This window comes from Aotus nancymaae, unplaced genomic scaffold (genome assembly GCF_030222135.1).
Source record: "Aotus nancymaae isolate 86718 unplaced genomic scaffold, 86718_ANA_hifiasm-v0.15.2.pri h1tg000030l, whole genome shotgun sequence".
Taxonomy (NCBI): Eukaryota; Metazoa; Chordata; class Mammalia; order Primates; family Aotidae; genus Aotus; species Aotus nancymaae.
In genome coordinates, this window is record NW_026988443.1 from 23,467,770 (window position 1) to 23,489,899 (window position 22,130).

The 22,130-nt window shown below is 46.8% G+C and overlaps 1 protein-coding gene across 2 annotated transcripts in view; it reads left to right on the plus strand.

The window, feature by feature from the left end:
- Positions 1–22,130, plus strand: part of CDH1 (cadherin 1) — a 90,322-nt gene that overhangs the window by 14,215 nt on the left and 53,977 nt on the right. The window contains exon 1 of one of the 2 annotated variants that reach the window (XM_064383226.1): positions 21,428–21,470. The exons of the other annotated variant lie outside the window; for it this stretch is intronic. Within the exon in view, the coding sequence (XP_064239296.1) occupies positions 21,443–21,470 (28 nt within the window). The 5' untranslated portion in view covers positions 21,428–21,442. Of the gene's footprint in view, positions 1–21,427; positions 21,471–22,130 lie in introns of those variants that run through there. 2 annotated transcript variants of the gene reach the window in all.

A 22,130-nucleotide genomic window follows, 5' to 3' on the forward strand; every position in this document is an offset into this window, starting at 1 on the left:
ATGAATAAGAAGCTTCAGAATGTATTTAATATAGATGAGTCTATACAGATCTCTCTTTATAGAGAATATTTCACCATAGTGATTTTTTTTCTTAAAGAAAAGACAGGGCTTTATGTATCAGCCACAGAGGAGGCCACTGGGAGGAGGGGTGTTCTCAGGGTGTGTGCCTCTGCTTGGCACTCCCCAGTTTCTCTGAGCCCTGCACATCCCTGTTGTAACCTTACCTAATTGTCTTGTCACAAAACAGCTTGCAGTCTGGAGTCTAAAGGTCAGATGAGCCATTTCTGCCCCACACTTCTGGGTGTAAGGAAGCACCAGATCAAAATCTAGGCAGATATCTGAGCCTGCCAGAGCCATCTGTTTAGTTTCCTATTGTCTGGGTAACACCTTCCTTATGCAAGGCTCCAAGATACACCCAACACCTTCCCCCTGGGTGTCTCCAGCATCCTTCAGACCCATGAATTGTTCAAGAACCAGTGTCCGTTCTTCCAGTTCTTCAGTGCACAGGACCCTGGAAAGAGCTCAGTGAGAGATGCAAAGAGCTCAAAGACAAAAATGCAAGGCTGGCTGGGCACCGTGGCTCATGCCTGTATTCCCAGCACTTCGGGAGGCCAAGGCATGAGAATCACTTGAATCTGGGAGGCAGAGGTTGCAGATTGCACCACTGCATTCCAGCCTGGGTGACAGAGTGAGACTGTGTCTCCAAAAAACAAAAGCAAAAAGCAAGCTCTGCTTAATCAGATCTCAGCCAATATAAAAATATAGTGGCTTCAAAATCCATCTGATCAACAAATATTCATTGAGAGAGTACTATAGGGCAATATCTTGTAAATCTTTATGTAACCTAGATCACCCTGCTGCCTTCAGGAGGGTAACTGCCTAATGGTTGGTGTTGCTAGATTTAGCAAATAAAAATACAGGACTCTCAGTTACATTTGACTTTCGGATAAACAATGGCTAATATTTAGTATAAGTATGTCCCATGCAATATTTGAGACAATTATTCGGCGGGGCATGGTGGCTCCTGCCTGTAATCCCAGCACTTTGGAAGGCTGAAGTGGGAGGATTCTCTTGAGCCCAGGAGTTCGAGACCAGCCTGGGCAACATAGGGAGATCCTGTTTCTACAAAAGATTTTTAAAAATTAGCCAGGCCTGGTGGCATGAGCTGGTAGTCCCAGCTACCTGGGAGGCTGAGGTGGGAGGGCCACTTGAGACCACAGAGGTCAAGGCTGCAGTGAGCTGTGATTGTGTCCCTGCACTCCAACCTGGGTAACAGAGTGAGACCCCGTCTCACAAAAAAGTATTTGTTGTTGCATTCTCTATTATGATCCTAAGCAACAATGTATTGACTGGTGCTTTCTGTATGTTGAACTCTTCCCCTATGCCATCTCCTAAAACTTTCATTCACCTGGGTGTGTCATTCACACAGGAAGTGGGAGAGCCTGGTTGTGTATCTGGTGGCTGTTGAACTCCAAAGACTGTGCTCTTTACAGCAGGAAAAGGCAATTAACATGGCAGTCTGTGAGCAGCCAGGTGAAAGGGATGGATCATTCCTTCTCTGAAGGTCTTGGGTGACAGAGGCATCTGCCTGTCCATTCACTGAGTGAATTTATGCTGAGCACCTGCCAAGCCCTCTGCTAGGCATTGGGGATGTAGCAGGGCCCAAATAGAGAAAAACCTCTGTCCTCATGGAGTTTCTCTTCTAATTGGAGGGGACAGGTAGATGGTGATCTATGGAAGAAAGAATAATACACAGCAGGAAGGGTGATAAAAACTATGCATTGGGGAGGAGAAATTTAGGGGCAGTCATCACTAAGAAGACTGGCATTTGTGTGAAGATGAAGAAGTGAGGTACTCAGTAGGTGTTAGAATTGAACTGTGTCAGCTGGGTGTGGTGGTTTATGATTGTAATCCTAGGCCAATGCAGGCAGATCTCTTGAGCCCAGGAGTTCAAGACCAGCCTGGCCATGATAGCGAGAAGCCCGTCTCTACAAAAAATGCAAAAATTAGCTGGGTATAGTGGCATATGCCTGTAGTGCCAGCTACTTGGGAGGCTGGGGTGGGAGGATCACTTGAGCTGGGAGGTTGAAGCTGCAGTGAGCCATGATTGCACCACTGCACTCCAGCCTGGCCGACAGTGAGATTCAGTCTCAAAAAAAAAAAAAAAAAAAAAAAAAAGAATTGGACTGTGTCTTGAAGGGACTGGACTTGTTCTCTGGCCAGACATTTTTCTTTTTAATTCAATTTTTAAATTTTTTGTTAAAAATAGAGACAGGGTCTTGTTATGTTTCCCAGGCTAGTCTTGAACTCCTGAGTGTAAGCAGTATTACTGCCTTAGCTTCCCAAAGTGTTAGGATTACAGGTCTAAGCCACCATGCCCAGCCAGGCCAGGCATTTTCTAGAGAAGGAATCCTGAGGGCTCATTGTCACATCTCCTTTATTGTTTATTTATTTATCTTTCTCTTTTGACCTGTCACTTCGGGAACTTCTCCTTTAAAGGGTATCAGATTCAAACCGGGAAATAATGCTCATTCCAAGCACCCCCACCCCCTCGGCATGTGGTCCAAGAAGAATATTTCTCTAGTGGAGTTTTCTAAAGATTTTTTTTTAAGACAGAGTCTCGCTCTGTTGCCCAGGGTGGAGTGTAGTGGCGCGATCTCAGCTCAGTGCAACCTCCGCTTCCCAGGTTCAAGTGATTCTCCTGCCTCAGCCTCTTCAGTAGCTGGGATTACAGGCACAGGCCGCCATGCCCGGCTAATTTTTGTATTTTTAATGGAGACAGGGTTTCACCATGTTGGCCAGGCTGGTCTTCAACTCCTGACCCTAGGTGGTCTGCCCTTCTTGGCCTCCCAAAGTGTCGGGATTACAGGCACGAACCACTGTGCCAGCTGAGTTTTCTGAAGATTCTTATTGAGGAGGGATGAGATTGTCCTAAACAGGCATCGTGACCTCTTGAGGAGATTTTCTTTTTCTTTTTTTGGGGTGCATCTATACCAGTGTTCCTAGGACCTGCTACTTACAGTGAAACCTGGACTTCAGTACTAGGCCTCCTCCCCAACAAATTCTTCACCATGACTATGTGGGAGTGTTTGAAAAGGGATGACCAGCTTGTTTGTGGGAAACGTTGTGACTTTCCTATTGGAAAACGTCATCCCTTGAATCAGCAGTGAGACAAACACCTGGGCACTTATTTATGGGTAGGTTGGGTGGGGCCCTGAGTCACCAACATTGAAAGGCCTCTCTTGGTGAGGTTTTTCAATATCAGATTGAATCAGCTGTGACATCACCCTCTATGGTGACAGGTACTCCAGGTACTGGCTCTTACTCCTAAGTCCCAGGAGTTACTAGCCCTAGATCTCTTCCCTGTTAGCTTCGTGTTACCAGGTTTTTGAGAAATGACAGCTGCTTGGTGATGTCCGTGTGGCTGGTTTCATTACCACCCCAACTCCCAGGCTTATGACTAAACTTTCTGGAGAAAATAGAATTTGTGGTTGTATTTCCTATAACTTTTGCCTTCTTATCTCAAGTCTGCATTTAAAGAGGCCAGGTGCAGTGGCTCACACCTGTAATCCAGCACTTTGGAAGGCCAATGTAGGAGGATCACTTGAGCCCAGAAGTTGAAGACCAGATTGGGCAACAAAGTGAGACCCTGTCTCTGCACACAGAACAATTAGCCAGGCATGGTGGCACACGCCTGTGATCCTAGCTTCACGGGAGGCTGAGGCAGGCAGATCCTTTGAGTCCAGGAGGTTGAGGCTACAGTGAGCTGTATTTGTGCCACTGCACTCCAGCTTGGGGAGCAAAATAAGACACTGTCTCAAACAAATAAACAACAAAAAAAAAACCCTCTTCTTCTTCTTGAGGTTGGATGTTTCAGAGCTTGTATTTTGAGTCTTTGATTTTTTTTTTTTTAAGACAGTCTCACTCTGTCACCCAGGTTGGAGCACAGCGGCACGATCTCGGCTCACTGCAACCTCCGCCTCCCAGGTTCAAGCACATCTCCTTCCTCAGCCGACTAGCTGGGATTACAGGCTAGCACCACCATGCCCAGCTAATTTTTGTATTTTTAGCGGAGGCAGCGTTTCACCATGTTGGCCAGGCTGGTCTCGAACTCCTGACCTCAGGTGATCCACCCACCTTGGCCTCCCAAAGTACTAGGATTACAGGCGTGAACCACTGTGCCCAACCTGGCAATTCTATTTTCAGATTATAAAAAGAAGCTTCTGGGGGCTGTTCACTTACCTAGAGTTCCACAGCTAGGATTGCTGAGAAGTAAAAGGTGTACTACCCGCCCTGGCCGGCTTTTATCCCTCTCATGCTCAGGGACTCTATTTCTGAGAATATTCCCATTCTAGATCCATCACTTGGGCCTAGGAAGGAGCCTCATGTCAAGGTCCACCCATGCAGCCCCTAAATCCCCTTTACCACTGTGCCTGGCTGGGTTTTTTAAATTGTTTTCCACAGATGGGAATATGAATTGTCTTGTAAAGTATAACCATCTCCTGCCCCTCCTTTGTAACAGGACTTGGAGAATCTTGCCTGTTGGTTCATGGAACTGTTTCCCCTCATTCTTTTTCTTTAACCTGGGCAAGGTGTATTTATTAAGAATATCACAGACCACCACACACACCCTGAAGTTTAGGTCTCCTTGGCACAGTGTACCGAGTGCCTCCTGTGTGCTCTGTGTCAGTTATCAGCCTTGTCTCCAGGAGTTTGGAGATGACCCAGGCGTGATGGAAAATGCTGGGATGCCAAGTCATCAGACAATGGGCTCATTCAGAATCCAGGTGGGGTGGAACTGTGGGGGCTGGACCAGCTGGCGGAGCTTCCCCGTGGTGGGGAGGCCAGGGGGAGTCTGGGATGTGGGGTGGCATGTGAGCAGGAAGATGGGGAGACTCTCAGCCTCTGTTGTTGGCTGAGAAGGGGATGCCACAAGCCTAGAGGGGAGGGGGCAGGACCTCCTGTGCGGAGAGCAGGGGACAGGAATACGCCAGATGGTATATTTGGATGGTGACTCAGATAGGTCAAGTGAAACTGAGCTTCCGGTCCTAGAGTCACACAGGGGAGGGTAGGGGCTGTGAAAAAACTCCCTCATTGGCTCTTCCTGCCTGGCCTTTGAGGCAGATAGGGCCCAACAGAGCCTAGCAGGACGGCAGAAGGACAATAATGTGGCTGGCAGGTAGGGCCCGTTGGCCTGTAGGCTAGCAAGCTCTCCAGCTCCTGAACCTGGAGAACCCACAGCTGGTCCTCCACCCTCTCCCTGCCTGAGGCAGCCCTCGGAGACCTGAGTGGTTCAGGCTGATGGAATCAGGCCTGGAGCAGCCCCACTGGGCTATCCCATATCCTCCTCCCCCACCCCTTAGATGTTTATCCCAAATCCCCTCCTCCTCAAGCTTACTTCTCAGCAAATGACACCACTCATCCTGTCCATCCACGTGTCCATCCTCCATTCATTTGTTCAGTAATGACTGAGGGCTGTTATGTGCCAAGCACTGTTCTGAGTAGGGTCACAGCAGAGACCCAGACACATATGAATGTCCTCCCTCATGGAATTTGTATTATTGGGTATTGGAGGGAACAGGCAATAAACATAACCAATGTGCAAAACATTTAGGCTGCTGCGTGGAGACAGGTGTATAGGAAAGATGAATCAGAAAGGAGCATTGCTGGGAAGTACTGAGGTGATCTGAGAAGGACTTGCTGAAGGGAGACATTTGAGCAAAGGACCCAAGAGAGGTGAAGGATCAGAACATGTGACTAGGTAGGAAAGGGTGTTCTAGACAGAGGGAACAGCAAAGACACACCCCTGATACTGAGCAGAAGGGCAAGGTCAGTGATCAAGGGGCAGGGGCTGGCAGAGGGCAGAGGGAGATGGAAGCATGTGGAGGGCCTTGTACCCATCACTAGGACTTAGTCTTTCACTTGGGACTCCCCTGGCTCTTTAGCCCAGATCCACTGGCTGCCTCCTCCTGCCAGCCCTGCCTCCACTCTCCATTGTGGGCAGTGGAGCCCAGTGGTTAATAGTGTGGGCACTGGCCTGCCTGCTCAGGTTCTGAGCTGAGCACAGAGGCATGGGCCTCTCCTGGGCTTCTGCTCTACTTGGCCCAGGGTGGGGCCATGGACTGGCATTCCCAATGGTGCTCCTGGCTCTGGCATATTGTGACCCCTCTACTGGGGACACCTCCTGGTGTTCCCTACCTGGCTCACTTCTCTCTCATGGCCAGCTTTGTGGTTGCTACTTCCCGGAAGCCTTCTCTGATCTTCATCCCCAGGACCTGTGTCAGGACACGTCCCACCCCTTCCCTTCACCAGGTGGGATCCCCTGAGTTCCTTTATCCTCCCCAGCCAGGCTGGGCACTTGGGAAGTATTTACAGCCCCTAGCATTAAGCCTGGCGGGAGCTGGCACTCAGTAGTTTGATGAGGGGCTCTTTGCTTCGAGAGGATTAGATTGTAGGGTCACCCCACAACCCCCAGTGGAGGTGGCTTATCTCTGTCTTTTGAGGACTTTTGCAGGGAGGGGGTGCATTACAATGGAGAGGAGGAGGCCAGATTCCTAAAATGCCACTATTTTTTCAATCACATTTTGCTCTTCCCAAAACAAACGAACCAAAAAACAGGTCAGGGGCTGTGGATCATGCATGTAATCCCAGCACTTTGGGAGGCCAAGGCCAGAGGATCACCCGAGGTCAGGAGTTTGAGACCAGCCTGGCCAACATGGTAAAACCCTATCTCTACTAAAGATACAAAAATTAGCCAGGCCTCATGGTGGGTGCCTGTAATCCCAGCTACTTGGGAGGCTGAGGCGGGAGAATCACTTGAACCCAGGAAGTGGAGGTTGCAGTGAACCAAGAGTGAGCACCACTGCACTCCAGCCTGGGCGACAGAGCGAGACTCAGTCTAAAAAAAAAAAAAAAAAGCAAGCCCAAACCAGCTGAGCTTAGACGATCTCTCTCTCTGGCCATCTTTTTAAGTAGTAAGGGACCTTTAAAAATTTGATTCTTCTCTTCCCCCCACCAAGGCTATTTGCTTCCTGAAGATAAATCAATTGTAAAAAGTAGCTTAATTTAAAGCATTCAATTCCCCTGCTTTTTACATTGAGGAGAAATTATGGTGACAGCTATTCCTGTTTTGAGTGCTTAGTACCAGTCAGGCACTGAGCCCAAAACTCCAACTCACTCTTGGCCATTGAGCCAATCCTGAGTCAGAAGAAAATCCCCACCCCCTATAATGTGTGGAATTCACATTATGGTGGGGGACGGGAGCAGGGAAACAAACACGGCCTGCAGCTTTCATCAGATTTCTCCGAGAAGTCTTCCCAGAGGACTTTTAGGGCTAACTCTGAGCAGAATTACCAGTCTAAAATGGGAGCCAGCTGGGCATGGTGGCTCACGCCTGTAACCTCAGCACTTTGGGAGGCCGAGGCGGGTGGATCACCTGAGGTCAGGAGTTTGAGAGCAGCTTGGCCAACATGACAAAACCCTGTCTCACTAAAAATACAAAAATTAGCCAGGCATGGTAGTGGGCGCCTTTTAGTCTCAGCTACTTGGGAGGCTGAGGCAGGAGAATCACTTGAACTGGGAGGCAGAGGTTGCAGCGAGCTGAGATGGCACCATTGCACTCCAGCCTGGACGATAGTGTGAGACTCCATCTCAAATAAAATAAAAATAAAATAAAATGGGAGCCAATCTCAAAGTCTATCAAGGCAGAGGTGAAGGGAAATGAAGTTGAGGTATGCAAACTCCCTGTGTGTTCTTGGAGAAGCAAATATGAGCAAGCACAATATGCAAGATGTGTAACAAACAGCAGCAACTCAGTGGTGGAGGAGGGATTCCTGTGTATTTGGAGAGGAGACCTTAGGTGGCCAGAGGGCTGTTTCCTTCCGTCTGTCTGTTCATCTGTCCACCCATCATTCACTCTTCCATTCAGATAGTCACAGGGCACCTGCTGTATCCAAGACCTCAACGATCTAGGCTGCCAGTGCAGGAAGGGTAGACTGGATAATGCAGACTAGTGGATGATTTGTCAGGTTAGCTTACATGGTTTTGGAAAGAGGCATCACTTTTATGAGTCTGCAAACACTACTCCCTAATTTCTGACTTGCCCAGCCCAATATTAAAATGCATCACTAACCCCTCCTGCTGTCTCCAAGAAGCCAGCATGAAACTCAAGCTGAGGAGAAAACAGATCCAGCATGGAGATAAGGCAGCTGAGGTTTCACTTTTAGGTTGGGCCAACTAAGAATTTTGGGGATTTTCCTTGCTGTGAATTGAGTTAAATTGCTTTTTAATTTTTTTTTTCTTTTGAGACAAAGTCTCGCTCTGTTGCCTGGTGCAATGGCGAGATCTTGGCTCACTGCAACCTCTACCTCCTGGGTTCAAGCGATTCTCCTGCCTCAGCCTCCCAAGTAGCTGGGACTACAGGTGCGCGCTACCACACTTGGCTAATTTTTGTATTTTTAGTAGAGATGGGGTTTCACCATGTTGGCCAGGATGTTTTTGATCTCCTGACCTCGTGATCCCCCCTCCTTGGCTTTCCAAAGTGCTGGGATTACAGGCGTGAGCCACTATGCCTGGCAGCTTTTTAATTTTTTTGGAAAGGTTGGGGGATTTGGTCTATGATTAATCCATCTGGAGTCTGGTAACAGATCTAGCAGATATGTAAGGCATTTTAGTTATTTGATACTAAATGAAATCCCTAAATCGTAGGGCAATTAATCATGAACCCGAGGGCTCCTGAGTTGTCTTTGCTTGTTTGCCTCAAGACAGGTGACTTGTTTCCTTTTTTTTTTTTCCCTTTAAGTATTTCTAGACATGTCATGACTTCTAGAGATTTAACACTTTTTAAAAGATTTCATTTGCTTCTCATGGGGAAGTTCCCTGTCGCAGTTGGATGTAGTTTCTCCTTCATCTTTGCCTTGTTTTCAGCTAATCTTCTCCTATGTGTCAAATAATCAAAGGCCCTTCAGTTATTTATTGATCAAGAACCCTTCAGTTACTGGTATGCATTTGGTTTTACATATGTGAGATCATTTCATGTTTTATACCAACCCTATTATGATTTTATATCATCCTATTTTATGGATGAGACACTGAGGCTCCGAGACATCCCCTTGACTATTTAGTGGCAGAGCAGAGATTCACAGCTTGTCCCTAACTGCTGGATGCACCATTTCCCTTTCTTAAGAAAACTGGCCCAGGCTCTCCCAATATCCAGGAGGACCAGTAGCAGGATTTCTTTCAAGGGCATCTTGTCTTCTTGTCAGCGTTTTCCTTCTGTAACATGGCATTAATAGAACCTACTTCCTAAGGTTTTGGGAGAGATTAAATGAGATGAACAATATAGAATGTCAGGTATGTACTCAGAAATTCTAATAGTTATGGTAAACATAATTGCTATTATTATCAACACTGACATAGCCTTACTATATGCAGGGCATTGCCCTAAGCATTTGTATAGTAACATATAATTCTCCCAGTTATTCTGTGGGAGTAGTAAGTTCTAGACCCCATTTTTATTTTTTTTGTTTGTTTGTTTTTGAGACAGAGTCTCTCTCCCTCTGTTGCCCAGACTGGAGTGTAATGGTGCGATCTTGGCTCACTACAACCTGTGTCTCCTGGGTTCAAGCAATTCTCCTGCCTCAGCCTCCCAAGTAGCTGGAATTACAGGCACCTGCCACCGTGCCTGGCTAAGTTTTGTATTTTTAGTAGAGACAGGGTTTCACCATGTTGGCCAGGCTGGTCTTGAACTCCTGACCTTAAGTGTTCTGCCTGCCTCAGCCTCCCAAATTGCCTGGATTACAGGCGTGAGCTACCATGCCTGGACTAGACCCCATTTTTGGATGAGGAAACTGAAGCCCACAGAGGTTCATTTAGCTATGGTCTACTGTGACAGGGAGATCTGCCACCTTGAAAGTTTTAGGGTCATTTTATCTTCATAATAGAACACAATGAACCAGACCATCCCTGCTCCATTTTAGACCATGATGTTTCATTAATGAGAAAGTTGGGATTCCCCCAGAGATGGGGATTCTCTCTCTCATAGTAACAGCAGTTCCCAAAACAACATTTCTTTTTCAAGACTCCATTCAGAATCTCTTGTCTGTATCTTGGTCTTTTGTTGTTGTTGTTCTTTTCTTTTTTTTTTTCCTCCAGAAGATTTAGAATTGATTTTGTTGTTATTTGTTTTTTTATTTGCTTTGTTCATTCCCACCTTTCCAACAAAGAATTTTGAGGTGTGGGGCACCCAGATGCATAATTGTATAATATCTATAACTATTTCTCAGATAGGGTTAGGGAAATGGGCAAAGGAAAAATAAGAATAAAAGATAAGAGGAGAGCCGGATGTGGTAGTGTGCACTGGTATTGCCAGCTACTTGGAAGGCTGAAGCAGGAGGATCACTTGGGCCTAGGCGTTCCAGACCAGCTGGGGCAACATAGAGAGAACCCATCTCTACAAATATATTATACAATATTTTATTTATTTATTTTTTTATTTTTTAAAGACGGGGTTTCACCATGTTGGTCAGGCTGGTCTTGAACTCCCAACCTCAGGTGATCCGCCCGCCTTGACCTCCAAAGTGCTTGGATTACAGGTGTGAGCCACCACGCCTGGCCATAAAATATTTTAATTTTTTTTTTTTTGAGTTGGAGTTTCGCTCTGATTGCCTAGGCTGGAGTGGAGTGCAATGGTGTGATCTTGGCTCACTGCAACCTCCTTCTCCTGGGTTCAAGCGATTCTCCTGCCTCAGCCTCCTGAGTAGCTGGGATTAGAGGCATGCACCACCACATCCAGCTAATTTTGTGTTTTTAATAGAGACGGGGTTTCTCCATGTTGGTCAGGTTGGTCTCAAACTCCCAACCTAAGGTGATCTGCCCACCTCGGCCTCCCAAGTGCTGGAGTTATAGGCGTGAGCCACCGCACCCGGCTTAATTACAATAAAAAAAAAAAAAGATGAGTATAGGAGGAAGACTGGATAGTGAAGTGCTTGCCACAGACCTAGATCCCTGCTAAAAGCAGACCACAAATTTGACTGAGCTTCCTACCAGTCAAAGTAAAGAGGAAAATAAGATCAGTTGCATAATTAGGTTTCTAAGCATAAATCTGTGCCTTAGAGAGGATCCAGCTTTAATTCTGCCAACAGCTTTTAATACCTTGGATTTGGCCGGGTGAGGTAGCTCACTCCTGTAATCCTGGCACTTTGGGAGGCTGGGTAGATCACCTGAGGTCAGGAGTTCGAGACCAGCCTGGCCAACATGGAGAAGTCCTGTCTCTACTAAAAACACAAAAATTAGCCAGGCATGGTGATGCATGCATATAATCCCAGCTACTTGGGAGGCTAAGGCAGGAGAATTGCTTGAACCCAGGAGGAGGAGGTTGTAGTGAGCCTAGATTGCGCCATTGTACTCCAACCTGGGCAACAAGAGCAAAACTCCACCTCAAAAAAAAAAAAAAAAAAAAAATACCATGGGCTTTCCGTTGGTATTTGTCATTATTATGCAGCTAATACATGTTTGTTGTGGGGAAAACCTTGGAAAATATAGATAACTAAAAGAAAAAAGCTGATCGGGCGTGGTGGTTCACACCTCGGATCCCAATACTTTGGGAAGCCAAGGTGGGTGAATCACGAAGTCAGGAGATCAAGACCATCCTGGCCAACACGGTGAAATCCCGTCCCTACTAAAAATACAAAAATTAGCTGGGCCTAGTGGCACGTGCCTGTAATCCCAGCTACTTGGGTGGCTGAGGCAGGAGAATTGCTTCAATCGGGGAATTGGAGGTTGCAGTGACCCGAGATTTTGCCACTGGACTCCAGCCTGTAAACAGAGCAAGACTCTGTCTCAAAAAAAAAAAAAAAAGAAAAGAAAAGAAAAGAAAAAAGCTGGGTGCAGTGGTACATGCCTGTAGTCCCAGGTGTTCTGGAGGCTGAGGTGGGAGGATCAATTGAGCCAGAGAGTTCAAGTCCAGACTCCAGGGCCATTGTGCCTGCTGTTCCCTGTGCCCAGAGCACCCTTCCCCCAGGTGTCCACATGCCACTCTTGCTTATCTCTTTCCAGTCTCTGCTCAGATTGCCCCAGTTCTCAGCAGAGTCTTTCTTGGATAATAGCTCACATCTATACCCATGTCACTGTACTGCCTACCCTGCCTTTTTTCCATGGCACTTTTTACTATTCATCTTAATGTTCTGTATGACATGCTTGTCTCCCTCTCTTTAAATATAAGCTCCTTGAGGATGAGTCTGTTTTCTTCATTGCTGTACCTCTAGAGCTTGGGCTCAGAATATACTCCCCAGCATAGAGGAGGTTCTTGGATATTTGAATGAATGAAAGACTCTACACAGCTATACCTCTTCTATTCATTACAAATGCATCTATATCAATAACTACTAAAATACGCCTATAGAAATATTTCATACGTTGAGTTAGATTTATGTACATATGTTTCTTTAAAAATCATGTTCTTGCTGTTCCTACTTCTGATTCCTTTGAGGCAGCACATGGTAAGATGTCTCTAAATTGTACCATGGCCTATCAGGTGTTCATAGAAAATCTTCTGCAAATGTAATTTTTTTTCTTTTTTCTTATATTAATTGAGACAGAGTCTCACTATGTTGCCCAGGCTTGTCTTGAGCTCCTGGAATCAAGTGATCCCACTTCAGTCTCCCAAAGTGCTGGGATTACAGGCATGAGCCACTGTGGCCGACCTGCAAATGTATTTCATAATTAAAATATTTTGGCTGGGTGTGGTGGCTCATGCCTGTAGTCCCAGCACTTTGGGAGGTGGAGGTGGGTGGATCACAAGGTCAGGAGATCGAGACCATCCTGGTCAACATAGTGAAACCCCATCTCTACCTAAAATACAAAAAAATTAGCCAGCTGTGGTGGCGCACGCCTGTAGTCCCAGCTGCTCAGGAGGCTGAGGCAGGGGAATTGCTTGAACCTGGGAGGCAGAGGTTGCAGTGAGCCAAGACAGAGCACTGGAGTACAGTGGTGAGATCATGGCTCACTGCAGCCTCTATATCCCAGGCTCAAGTAATCCTCCTACGTTAGCCTCCCGAGTGGCTGGGACTACAGGCTGTGCCACCACACCCAGTTATTTTTTTGTAGAGATGGGATTTTGCCACGTTGACCAGACTGGTCTCAAACTCCTGGCTCCTCCCACCTCAGCCACCTGAAGTGCTGGGATTACAGGCGTGAGCCACAGTGCCTGACCTGTCTCTCTCTCTCTCTCTCTCTCTTTTTTTTTTTTTAAAGAAAATGGTAGCCTCTGATGGCTGCTGTCATGCCCCTGGCTCTTTTCAGGTATGAGTCAATCTGGAGACCTTTCCTCTCTGTCAATTAGTGGTCCTTTCTTGGCTACTATTATGTTGCTTTCTTCACCTTTGCCTCAGAATCATAAAGTTGGAAGGGCTTTTGGGGCCACCTGGCCTAGCCCTCTCTGCCTCCACCAGGTGTGTGCTCCAGGGAGCTCCACCTCCTGTCCTAAAAATACCACCTTTCTGACTGGGCCTGCCTTCCCCAAGACACCACCTGGCTAGGCCCCTCTGACTACATCTTCTCCTGTGCCTGGAAGGACCTCAGAGGTAAAGACTTGGGTCTCTTGTGTCCCATCCCCACTCCTGGAGCCCCAAGCTCAGTCCCCAGCACATAGAGGGCTCTCAAGGGATGTGCATGGACAGATGAATGACTCCAGCTCTGTCTTCAGGTGAGACCCAGTCAGCCCACATCCAGATTCATTCAGAGCCTGCTGTGGGCCAGGCACCAGCCCTGCACCTTCAAGGAAAGTGCAAAAAATAAGGATTTCAGAGGGCAGCACATTCCAGAAGGAAGTAAAGCGGCGAAATGGTAGGGAATGTCTGGGGTAATGGTCGCAGGGTCCCTCTAGCTGAGAGTGGGTCCTGCAGGAGAATGTATGTGTGGCGCCCTAGTGGTAGGAAGGAGGACGGCATGAAAAGAGCAGTGGGAAGAAAATTCCAAGCAGAGGAACAGCAAGGGCTGAGAGCCTGAGACAGGAAGGAACGTGATGTGTGGAGTGGGCAAGAGGCCCAGTGTGGCAGGGCCTGGTGGGCAGATGGGCTCCCAGGCGGGAGATAAGCTGGGAGGGGAAGGCAGAGGCTAGAGCTGGTCTCTAGTTTTTTAGACCTTATCTTCTGAAGGATCGATAAGTGCCTCTGCCTCCATCAGCTTCCACTGAGATGAAGTAATGCAAACTAGATCTTGCAGCGAACTCCTCCATCAGGTTCAATAGGAATCCTTTCCCTGCCAGCGGAGGAGGCTCTTTGTCTTTTGGAAATGATGTGCAGGAGTCGGAGCTGGTTCTCATTTCTTCCATGGACGCGGCTAAGTGCGGGCTCGTGTGTCAGAAAGGATTCGGGGTGGGTGGTTGGTGGAAGTTAGCTCCTGGCTGCACTGTTCTGTTTCGCAGTCCCAGGCAACTCAGACCTTCCCTGGCTGCTGCTCATACGTACACTTTCCTACTCAGTCTCTGATCTTCCTTTTCAGCCCCAGAATCCCAGAATAGCAGCTATTGCAGCTATTGTGTATTGAGCCGTTTTTTTTTCTTTTTAAGATGGTCTCACTTTGTCACCCAAGCTGGAGTGCAGCTCACTGTAGCCTCGAACTCCTAGGCTCAAACAGTCCTCCCGCCTCAGCCTCCTGAGTAGCTGGGACCATAGGCATGCACCACCATACCTGGCTATTAAAAAAATTTTTTTTGTAAAGATGGAATCTCAGTATTGTTGCCCAGACTAGTCTCAAACTTGTGGCCTCAAGTAGGATCCTCTTGCCTCTGCCTCCTAAAGTGCTGGGATTACAGGTGTGAGCCACTGTGCCTGGCCCATTGAGCTTTTATTCTGTGTCTGACAGTGCTAAAGGGCTTTACATGGATTAATTTGTCGAATCAACCCATCCCCTTAGGAAATAGAGACCATTACTATTTCTGTTTTACAAATGAGGAAATTGAGGCAGGAGAGGTGAAATCACATGCCTGAGGTGGCATAGTTGATGACTGGATCTGGGGCTTGAACTTGGGTCATCTGACCTCTGACCGGGGGCTCTTAACCACTTAATGCTACACTGGGACCCTGACTTAAGGGCTCAGGATCTAGGCTCTTTATCTGAAAATTGGCCCCATATTGCCACACAACAGCCAATCTAGTATGTCCTTGCCTTGCTTACCACCTAATCGGGCAGGCCTAGCAGACAGGGTCACTGCCTTTCTTATCCTCTTCGTGCCATGCATGGAAGGGTGGGGCTCCATTAGAACTTGGAAGCTTCCTCTCTCATTTATGGTTTGTCCCTCCCCTACATATGGGAGAGACGGATAAGTCTCTTTAATTAGTTCACCAAGATTAATAAGCCGTAGACCCGTCAAGGAAAATTCATTCAATAAATGTTCACTGAGCATCTTCTATTCAACAAACTTTGTCTACATTCAGAGCGAGAGAACAGTCACAGCTGACGTCTATAGAACACTTACAATTGTCCTGGCTCTGGGCTAACCCTCACTGTATATAGACCATGTATATACTTCACTCCATACTCTGTGATGTAGGTCTTCCTAAAAAATCATCACACTACGTAAAATTGCCCATTAAAAACACCGGACTTAGGCTGAGTGCGGTGGCTCAAGCCTGTACTCCCAGTATTTTGGGAGGCCGAGGCAAAGACTACTTGTGCCCAGGAGTTTGGGACCAGCCTGGGCAACAGAGTGAGACTCTGTCCTCACAAAAAAATAGAGTACAAAAACATTACCTGATAGTCCTAGCTACTGGGGAGGCTGAGGTGGGAGGATTGCTTGAGCCTAGGAGGTCAATGCTGCAATGAGCTGTGATCACGCCACTGGACTCCAGCCTGGGCAACAGAGTGAGACCCAGTCTCAAAAAACAAAAAAGCACCAGGCTTATGGGAAAATGGGTTTAGGAGCTCAGCACTCAAGAACTTGATTGTAATGCATTAGACAAAAAGAATTTCGCCTGTGGAGTGAGTCTCTATAGGGTTGCAGCTTGTTACTGTGAAGTGGTAGAAGGAGAACTGTGTGAAATTAGATGGAAATTGTAACACCAGGTGTGGATGGGTGTGGTGTGTAACACATGTGAACTGAGGCAGCTAGAGAAGATGGGTGTTTTGTGCATTCCTGTGCTTCAGCTGGATATACTCTTCTGCATTCACCTAGTGTTGATTGGAGACAAAATTGCACACATGAGCAATCTTGACATTGAGTTATGCTCTTGTTATTTTCCCTTTTTTTTTTTTTTGAGATGGAGTCTCCCTCTGTCACCCAGGCTGGAGTGCAGTGGCACAATCTTGGCTCACTCCAACCTCTGCCTCCCAAGTTCAAACAATTCTCCTGCCTCAGCCTCCCCAGTAGTGGGGATTACAGGTGTGCACTACCATGCCTAGCTAGTTTTTTTTGTATTTTTAGTAGAGAACAGGGTTTCGCCATGTAGGCCAGGCTGATCTTGAACTCCTGACCTCAGGTGATCCACCCGCCTTGGCCTCCCAAAGTGCTGGGATTACAGATGTGAGCCACCGTGTCCGGCCTGCTCAAGTTATTTCCTAATACATTATTTACATTGGAACACACTTGCATTTTCTAAACAACGATTATTGAAGAACTGACTGTATTATCTCCAATTTGCAGTGAAGGAAACTGAGGCTCCAGGATGTAGAGTGACTAGCCCAGAGTCCCGCAGCTGGGAGGTGGCAGACCCGAGATTTAAACTCAGCTTAGCCAAAGCACTTAACCTGTGTGCCACAGGGCTCTTCCTGTTTATATCCGTGAGAAACAAGTTATGTGGACAAAGATGGCCAAGAGGAGAAATTGGTGGAGTATGGCCAGTAGTTAAGAATATGCAAGAATAATGTTTTATTTATTTATTTTTAAGACAGGGCCACACTCTGTCACCCAGGCTAGAGTGCAGTGGTGCAATGGATCACTGCAGCTCAACTTCCCAGGTTCAAGCGATCCTCCCACCTCAGCCTCCCAAGTAGCTGACACTACAGGCACATGCCACCACATCCAGCTAATTTAAAATTTTTTTGTAGAGACAGGGTATTACTATGTTTCTATGCTGGTCTTGAATTCCTGGCCTCAAGCAATTCTGCCTCAGCCTCCTAAAGTGCTGGGATTACAGGCATGAGCCACCGTGAATGGCCCGGCGCGGTAGCTCATGCCTATAATCCTAGCACTTTGGGAGGCCGAGGTGGGTGTATTACTTGAGCTCAGGAGTTTGAGACCAGCCTGGCCAACATGGTGAAACTTCCATCTCTACTAATAATACAAAAATTAACTGGGCGTGGTAGTGGGCACCTGTATTCCCAGCTACTCAGGAGGCTGAGACAGGAGAATTGCTTGAACCTGGGAAGCAGAAGTTGCAGTGAGCTGAGATTGAGCCACTGCATTCCAGCCTGGGCAACAGAGCAAGACCCTGTCTCAAATAAATAAAGTTTGATGATGACCAGAACAACCTGAACCCTTTGCAATCAAAGTGGACACCTGGTATTCAATGCTCAAGAAGTCCTGGTGCCCTGGGCAGCAGCTGGAGGGTGGGCATGGAAGAGACCCCTGGGAGGCTCAGAGCGAAGGCTACTCACCAACTGATGGGACTTTTCAATAAATCTGTGTGTGCCTCTTAAGTGTGTGCATCCAAGCACACACTTTATGAGCCATTTGAAAGTACGCTGCAGGCATGTCTCACCCCTAAATACTCTTGTCTGCATCTCCTAAGTATAAGGACACTCCTGAATCACAGTGCCTTTATCACAACTAAGAAAATGTATAATATTATCTAACGTCCACTCTCATGGCAAATATCCCCAACTGTCACAAGAGTGTCTTGTATTTATTACAAACTCTTACGTGCAGACCACTGCAAACATCGCCTCCGAGCTCCTTGCGTACCCAGAACAGAACCTGAGAAGAGAAAGTGGTGCTCTTGCCTTTGCTTTGCCTGAGGCCCCCGTTTTTTTCTCCCACTTTGGAGATAGAATTTGAAGCATCTGTTGGGTTTCAGGAGCAGTTACACGTTTCTGTTTTTGTGTTTATAAGCATGTAGGTTTTATGTAAGCTATTTGCGTGCACACACCAGCCACACATGGGATCCAAGTTTGTAATTTAAAAAGACATTTCCTTCCCCTGTAATAAAGCATAGCTGGCATTTCTACATCTGAAGCATCTAAGATAAAGCTGATTGTGACAGCATGTTGTTTTCAAAAGAAACAAAAGGTTATGATTTGATAGAACTTGAACTTAGACATCAAGGTCAAGACAGTTTATGCTTAGGTATGATCATTTTCCAGAGTTGTCACTTGGATGTTTAGCAAAATGTCCACCTTTTCACTTCTTGTGTCTTCCACAGATTTCCCCCTATCCACCCAAAAGGAGGAAAGTTAGGAGGGAAAGTTGTCAAAAGTCCTCAAATATAGCTATTTTAGATTTCTTCTTCTTCCTCTTTTTTTTTTTTTTTTTTTTGTGAGTCTTGCTTTGTCACCCAGACTGGAGTGCAGTGGTGCAATCTTGGCTCACTGCAACCTCTACTCCCCCACCCCCGGGTTCAGGTGGCTCTAGTGCCTCAGCCTCCTGAGTAGCTGGGACCATAGGCACCCGCCACCATGCCTGACTAATTTTTGTAGTTTTAGTAGAGATGGGGTTTCACCTTGTTGACCAGGCTGTACTCAAACTCCTGCCCTCAAGTGATCCGCCCGCCTTGGCCTCCCAAAGTGCTGGGATTACCGGCATGAGCCACCACACCCAGCCTATTTTAGATTTCTTTTAACGTAGTAGAAGATAAGAAGCATAGTTCATATACTTTTACTATTTTTAATAATGACCATTTCCTGAACATGAGTAGTGGATTAAAGTGCTGAGCAGCATACCTTGTGCACAGTGGGAGTCCAGTATTAGCTATGCACTAGTACCTGACATTACCAGAATTTGAATCATTCAGACTTGAAACTTCGCTATAATATTTTACATAGTAAAATCCCATTAAAAAAAAATTTTTTTTTTGAAACACAGTGTCACTCTGTTGCCCAGGCTGGAGTACAGTGGTGCAATCTTGGCTCACTGCACCTTCCCCCTCCAGAGTTCAAGTGATTCTCCTACCTCAGCCTCCCGAGCAGCTGGAACTACAGGTGCCTGCTATCACGCCCAGCTAATTTTTGTATTTTTAGTAGAGATGGGGTTTCACCATATTGACCAGTTTGGTCTCGAATTCCTGACCTCATGATCCACCCCGCTATCTCGGCCTCCCAAAGTGCTGGGATTACAGGAGTAATCCACCATGCCCAACCAAAAATTTAAAAAAAATAATAATAATATGTTTTGTAGAGACAGGGTCTCACTATATTGCCCAGGCTGGTCTTGAATTCCTGGGCTGAAGCAGTCCCCCAACCCTGGCTTCCCAAAGTGCTGGGATTATAGGCATGAGTTATTGCACCTGGCATAAAGTCCCATTTTATATTGCAACTTTTAAAGAGTGGGATTGCATCACATGTACTTTTAAAGGAAAGCTAACATGTTTTGAGTTATGCACAGTTTTCAGCAAAACAGCCCATGCATAAAATCCAACAGGCTATGTACTTTCTCATGTAGTTCTCATGACCGTCCTGTTATGTAGAAATTGCCGTTCGACCCATCTTTTTTTTTTTTTTTTTTGAGACGGAATTTCGCTCTTGTTACCCAGCCTGGAGTGCAATGGCGCGATCTCGGCTCACTGAAACCTCTGCCTCCTGGGTTCAAGCAATTCTCCTGCCTTAGCCTCCTGAGTAGCTGGAACTACAGGCATGCGCCACCATGACCAGCTAATTTTTTGTATTTTTAGTAGAAACGGGGTTTCACCATGTTGACCAGGATGGTCTCGATCTCTTGACCTTGTGATCCACCCGCCTCGGCCTCCCAAAGTGCTGGGATTACAGGCGTGAGCCACCGCGCCCGGCCTCGACCCATCTTATAGAGAGGAAATGAAGGCTTAGAGAGGGTAAGTGACTTAACCTCAAGTAGGTCTGAGTGGTGGAGCTGAAACCTCAATCTAGGTGTGCTTCACTTCAGACTTGTCACTTGTAACTACCATGCAGTACCAAGCTTGTGTTTGTTGCTGTTACAAATGTAACAATGATGCCTCTAAGCCTCATATTATGAACTGGTTCAGAGAGAGAAATCCACAGTCCCCCCAGGTTCATTTAGTGTGGTGTTCAGGTATGTTGGCATACCTGCCTCATAGGCAGAAAACCCTTCATGAAAGCATAGTGATCAGGAGCCACAGGCTCTGGGACCAGATGACCTGTGAATGCTCGAATTCCAGGTTCACATCAGTTATTTGTAAGTTATGTGACCTTGGGCAAGTTATTCAACCCCCATATGCCTCAGTTTTCTCATTTAACAAATGGAGACAATAATAGTACCTAATTCACACTACTATTACTAAAATAAATGACTAATAAGCCTGGCATGTAGTATGCTATAGAGCATTAGCTGCTAATATCACCACCACAAAGGCTTTAGCCAAGACTGCCTTCAAAAGCCGTGTTTGTGGGGTGGTAGTGTTCTAGAAAAGGTCACGTTTCCTTTTTTTTTTTGAGATGGGGTCTCACTCTGTCACCCAGATTGGAGTGCAGTGGTATTGCAACCATGACTTACTGCAGCCTTGACCTCCCAGGCTCAAGTGATCCTCCCATCTCAGCCTCAAATGGCTTGAATACAGGCGTGCACCACCACAGCTGGCTAATTTTTTTATTTTAAATTTATTATTAGTAGTATTTTTTTTTTTTAGATGGAGTCTCACTCTGTTGCCCAGGCTGGAGTGCAGTGGCATGATCTCAGCTCACTGCAACGTCTGCCTCCCAAGTTCAAGCGATTCTCCTGTTTCAGCTTCCCGAGTAGCTGGGACTACAGGCATGCACCTCCATGCCTGGCTAATTTTTGTATTTTTAGTAGAGATGGGATTTTGCCATGTTGGCCAGGCTGGTCTCAAACTCCTGACCTGAGGTGATCCACCCTAGCCTCCCAAAGTGCTGGGATTACAGGCATGAGCCACCACACCCAGCCTGAAATTATACATTTTATATTAGCAAATTTTGTATTATGTTAATGATACCTCAATGTTTTTTTGAAATGCCAGAGGGAACAAATCATCATTAGTGAAACAGCTCTTGTTCAGGTCAGTAAGTAGAACTGCAGTCCTGAGCTTTTAGTAAATAATCGTGAGCCCCAGTGATTGCACGTGGTCCTGCTCTCTGTGCAGATCCTTGGTTTGCAGCCTTCCCAGAAGCAGAAGGGCTTCTGGGAAACCAGATAAGTTGAATATATTGTGTGTGTAATCAAAAGGCAGGCAGGCAGGCTTTCCAGATGAGCCTAAGCTAAGGTCTTAAAAGGGTATTTAAAAAAGAAAGCAGTAGCCTGACTGGTCTGAACTCCTGCCCTGTCAGCAGAAATGGCGCATTCACAATGAGAAGGGAAAGAGTATTTAACGCTGGTAAGAATGGCAAGCCTCTGTCTCCTGGTTTAGTTAATAAGCAGTTTTCCTGTGGAATTGATTGAGGGGGAGAGAGGGTTTTCTCTTCCTGGCTCCCTTAGTGTGGGCCCTCTCATGTCAGAAGGCAGGAAGTTCTCTGGGAATTCACACCAGAGGTTTTGCTGTTATTTAAGCAAATTAAGACCTTTGGGAACAGCCAGGTGGCCTTTCAGGTTTTGCCAGAGCCAAACAGCCCTATCACCTGCCGAGGTGTTGAGTCAACTTATTTACAGCTCTCAGAGCCAGTTCCTGTGCTGCTGAAATCCCCAAAGGCCTGGTCTAAATGGACCTGGTCAGACGTCAACACTGCCTGCCCCATCAGCACTTTTAGCCTTCCACTTGCGGTGTGGCGTTTAGATGCTACAGTGGCTTGTCCGGGGAACAGATTGCTCCCATCTGTAAGCCGCCGCCCTCCTTTAGTGACTTGGCTTCTCTCTGCCTCTTTACTCCCTGCACAGAGGGGCAAGGAGGCACATCCTCCAGGGAGGCAGGGCGAGGTGGAAGTTAAGGTGATGAACTTTGGGGTCTGCAGGCCTGAGTTCAATTCCCAGCTCTGCTGTGTGCTGTTACAGCTGTGTGGCCTTGGGCAAATCCCTTCACCACTGTGAGTATTGTTTTATT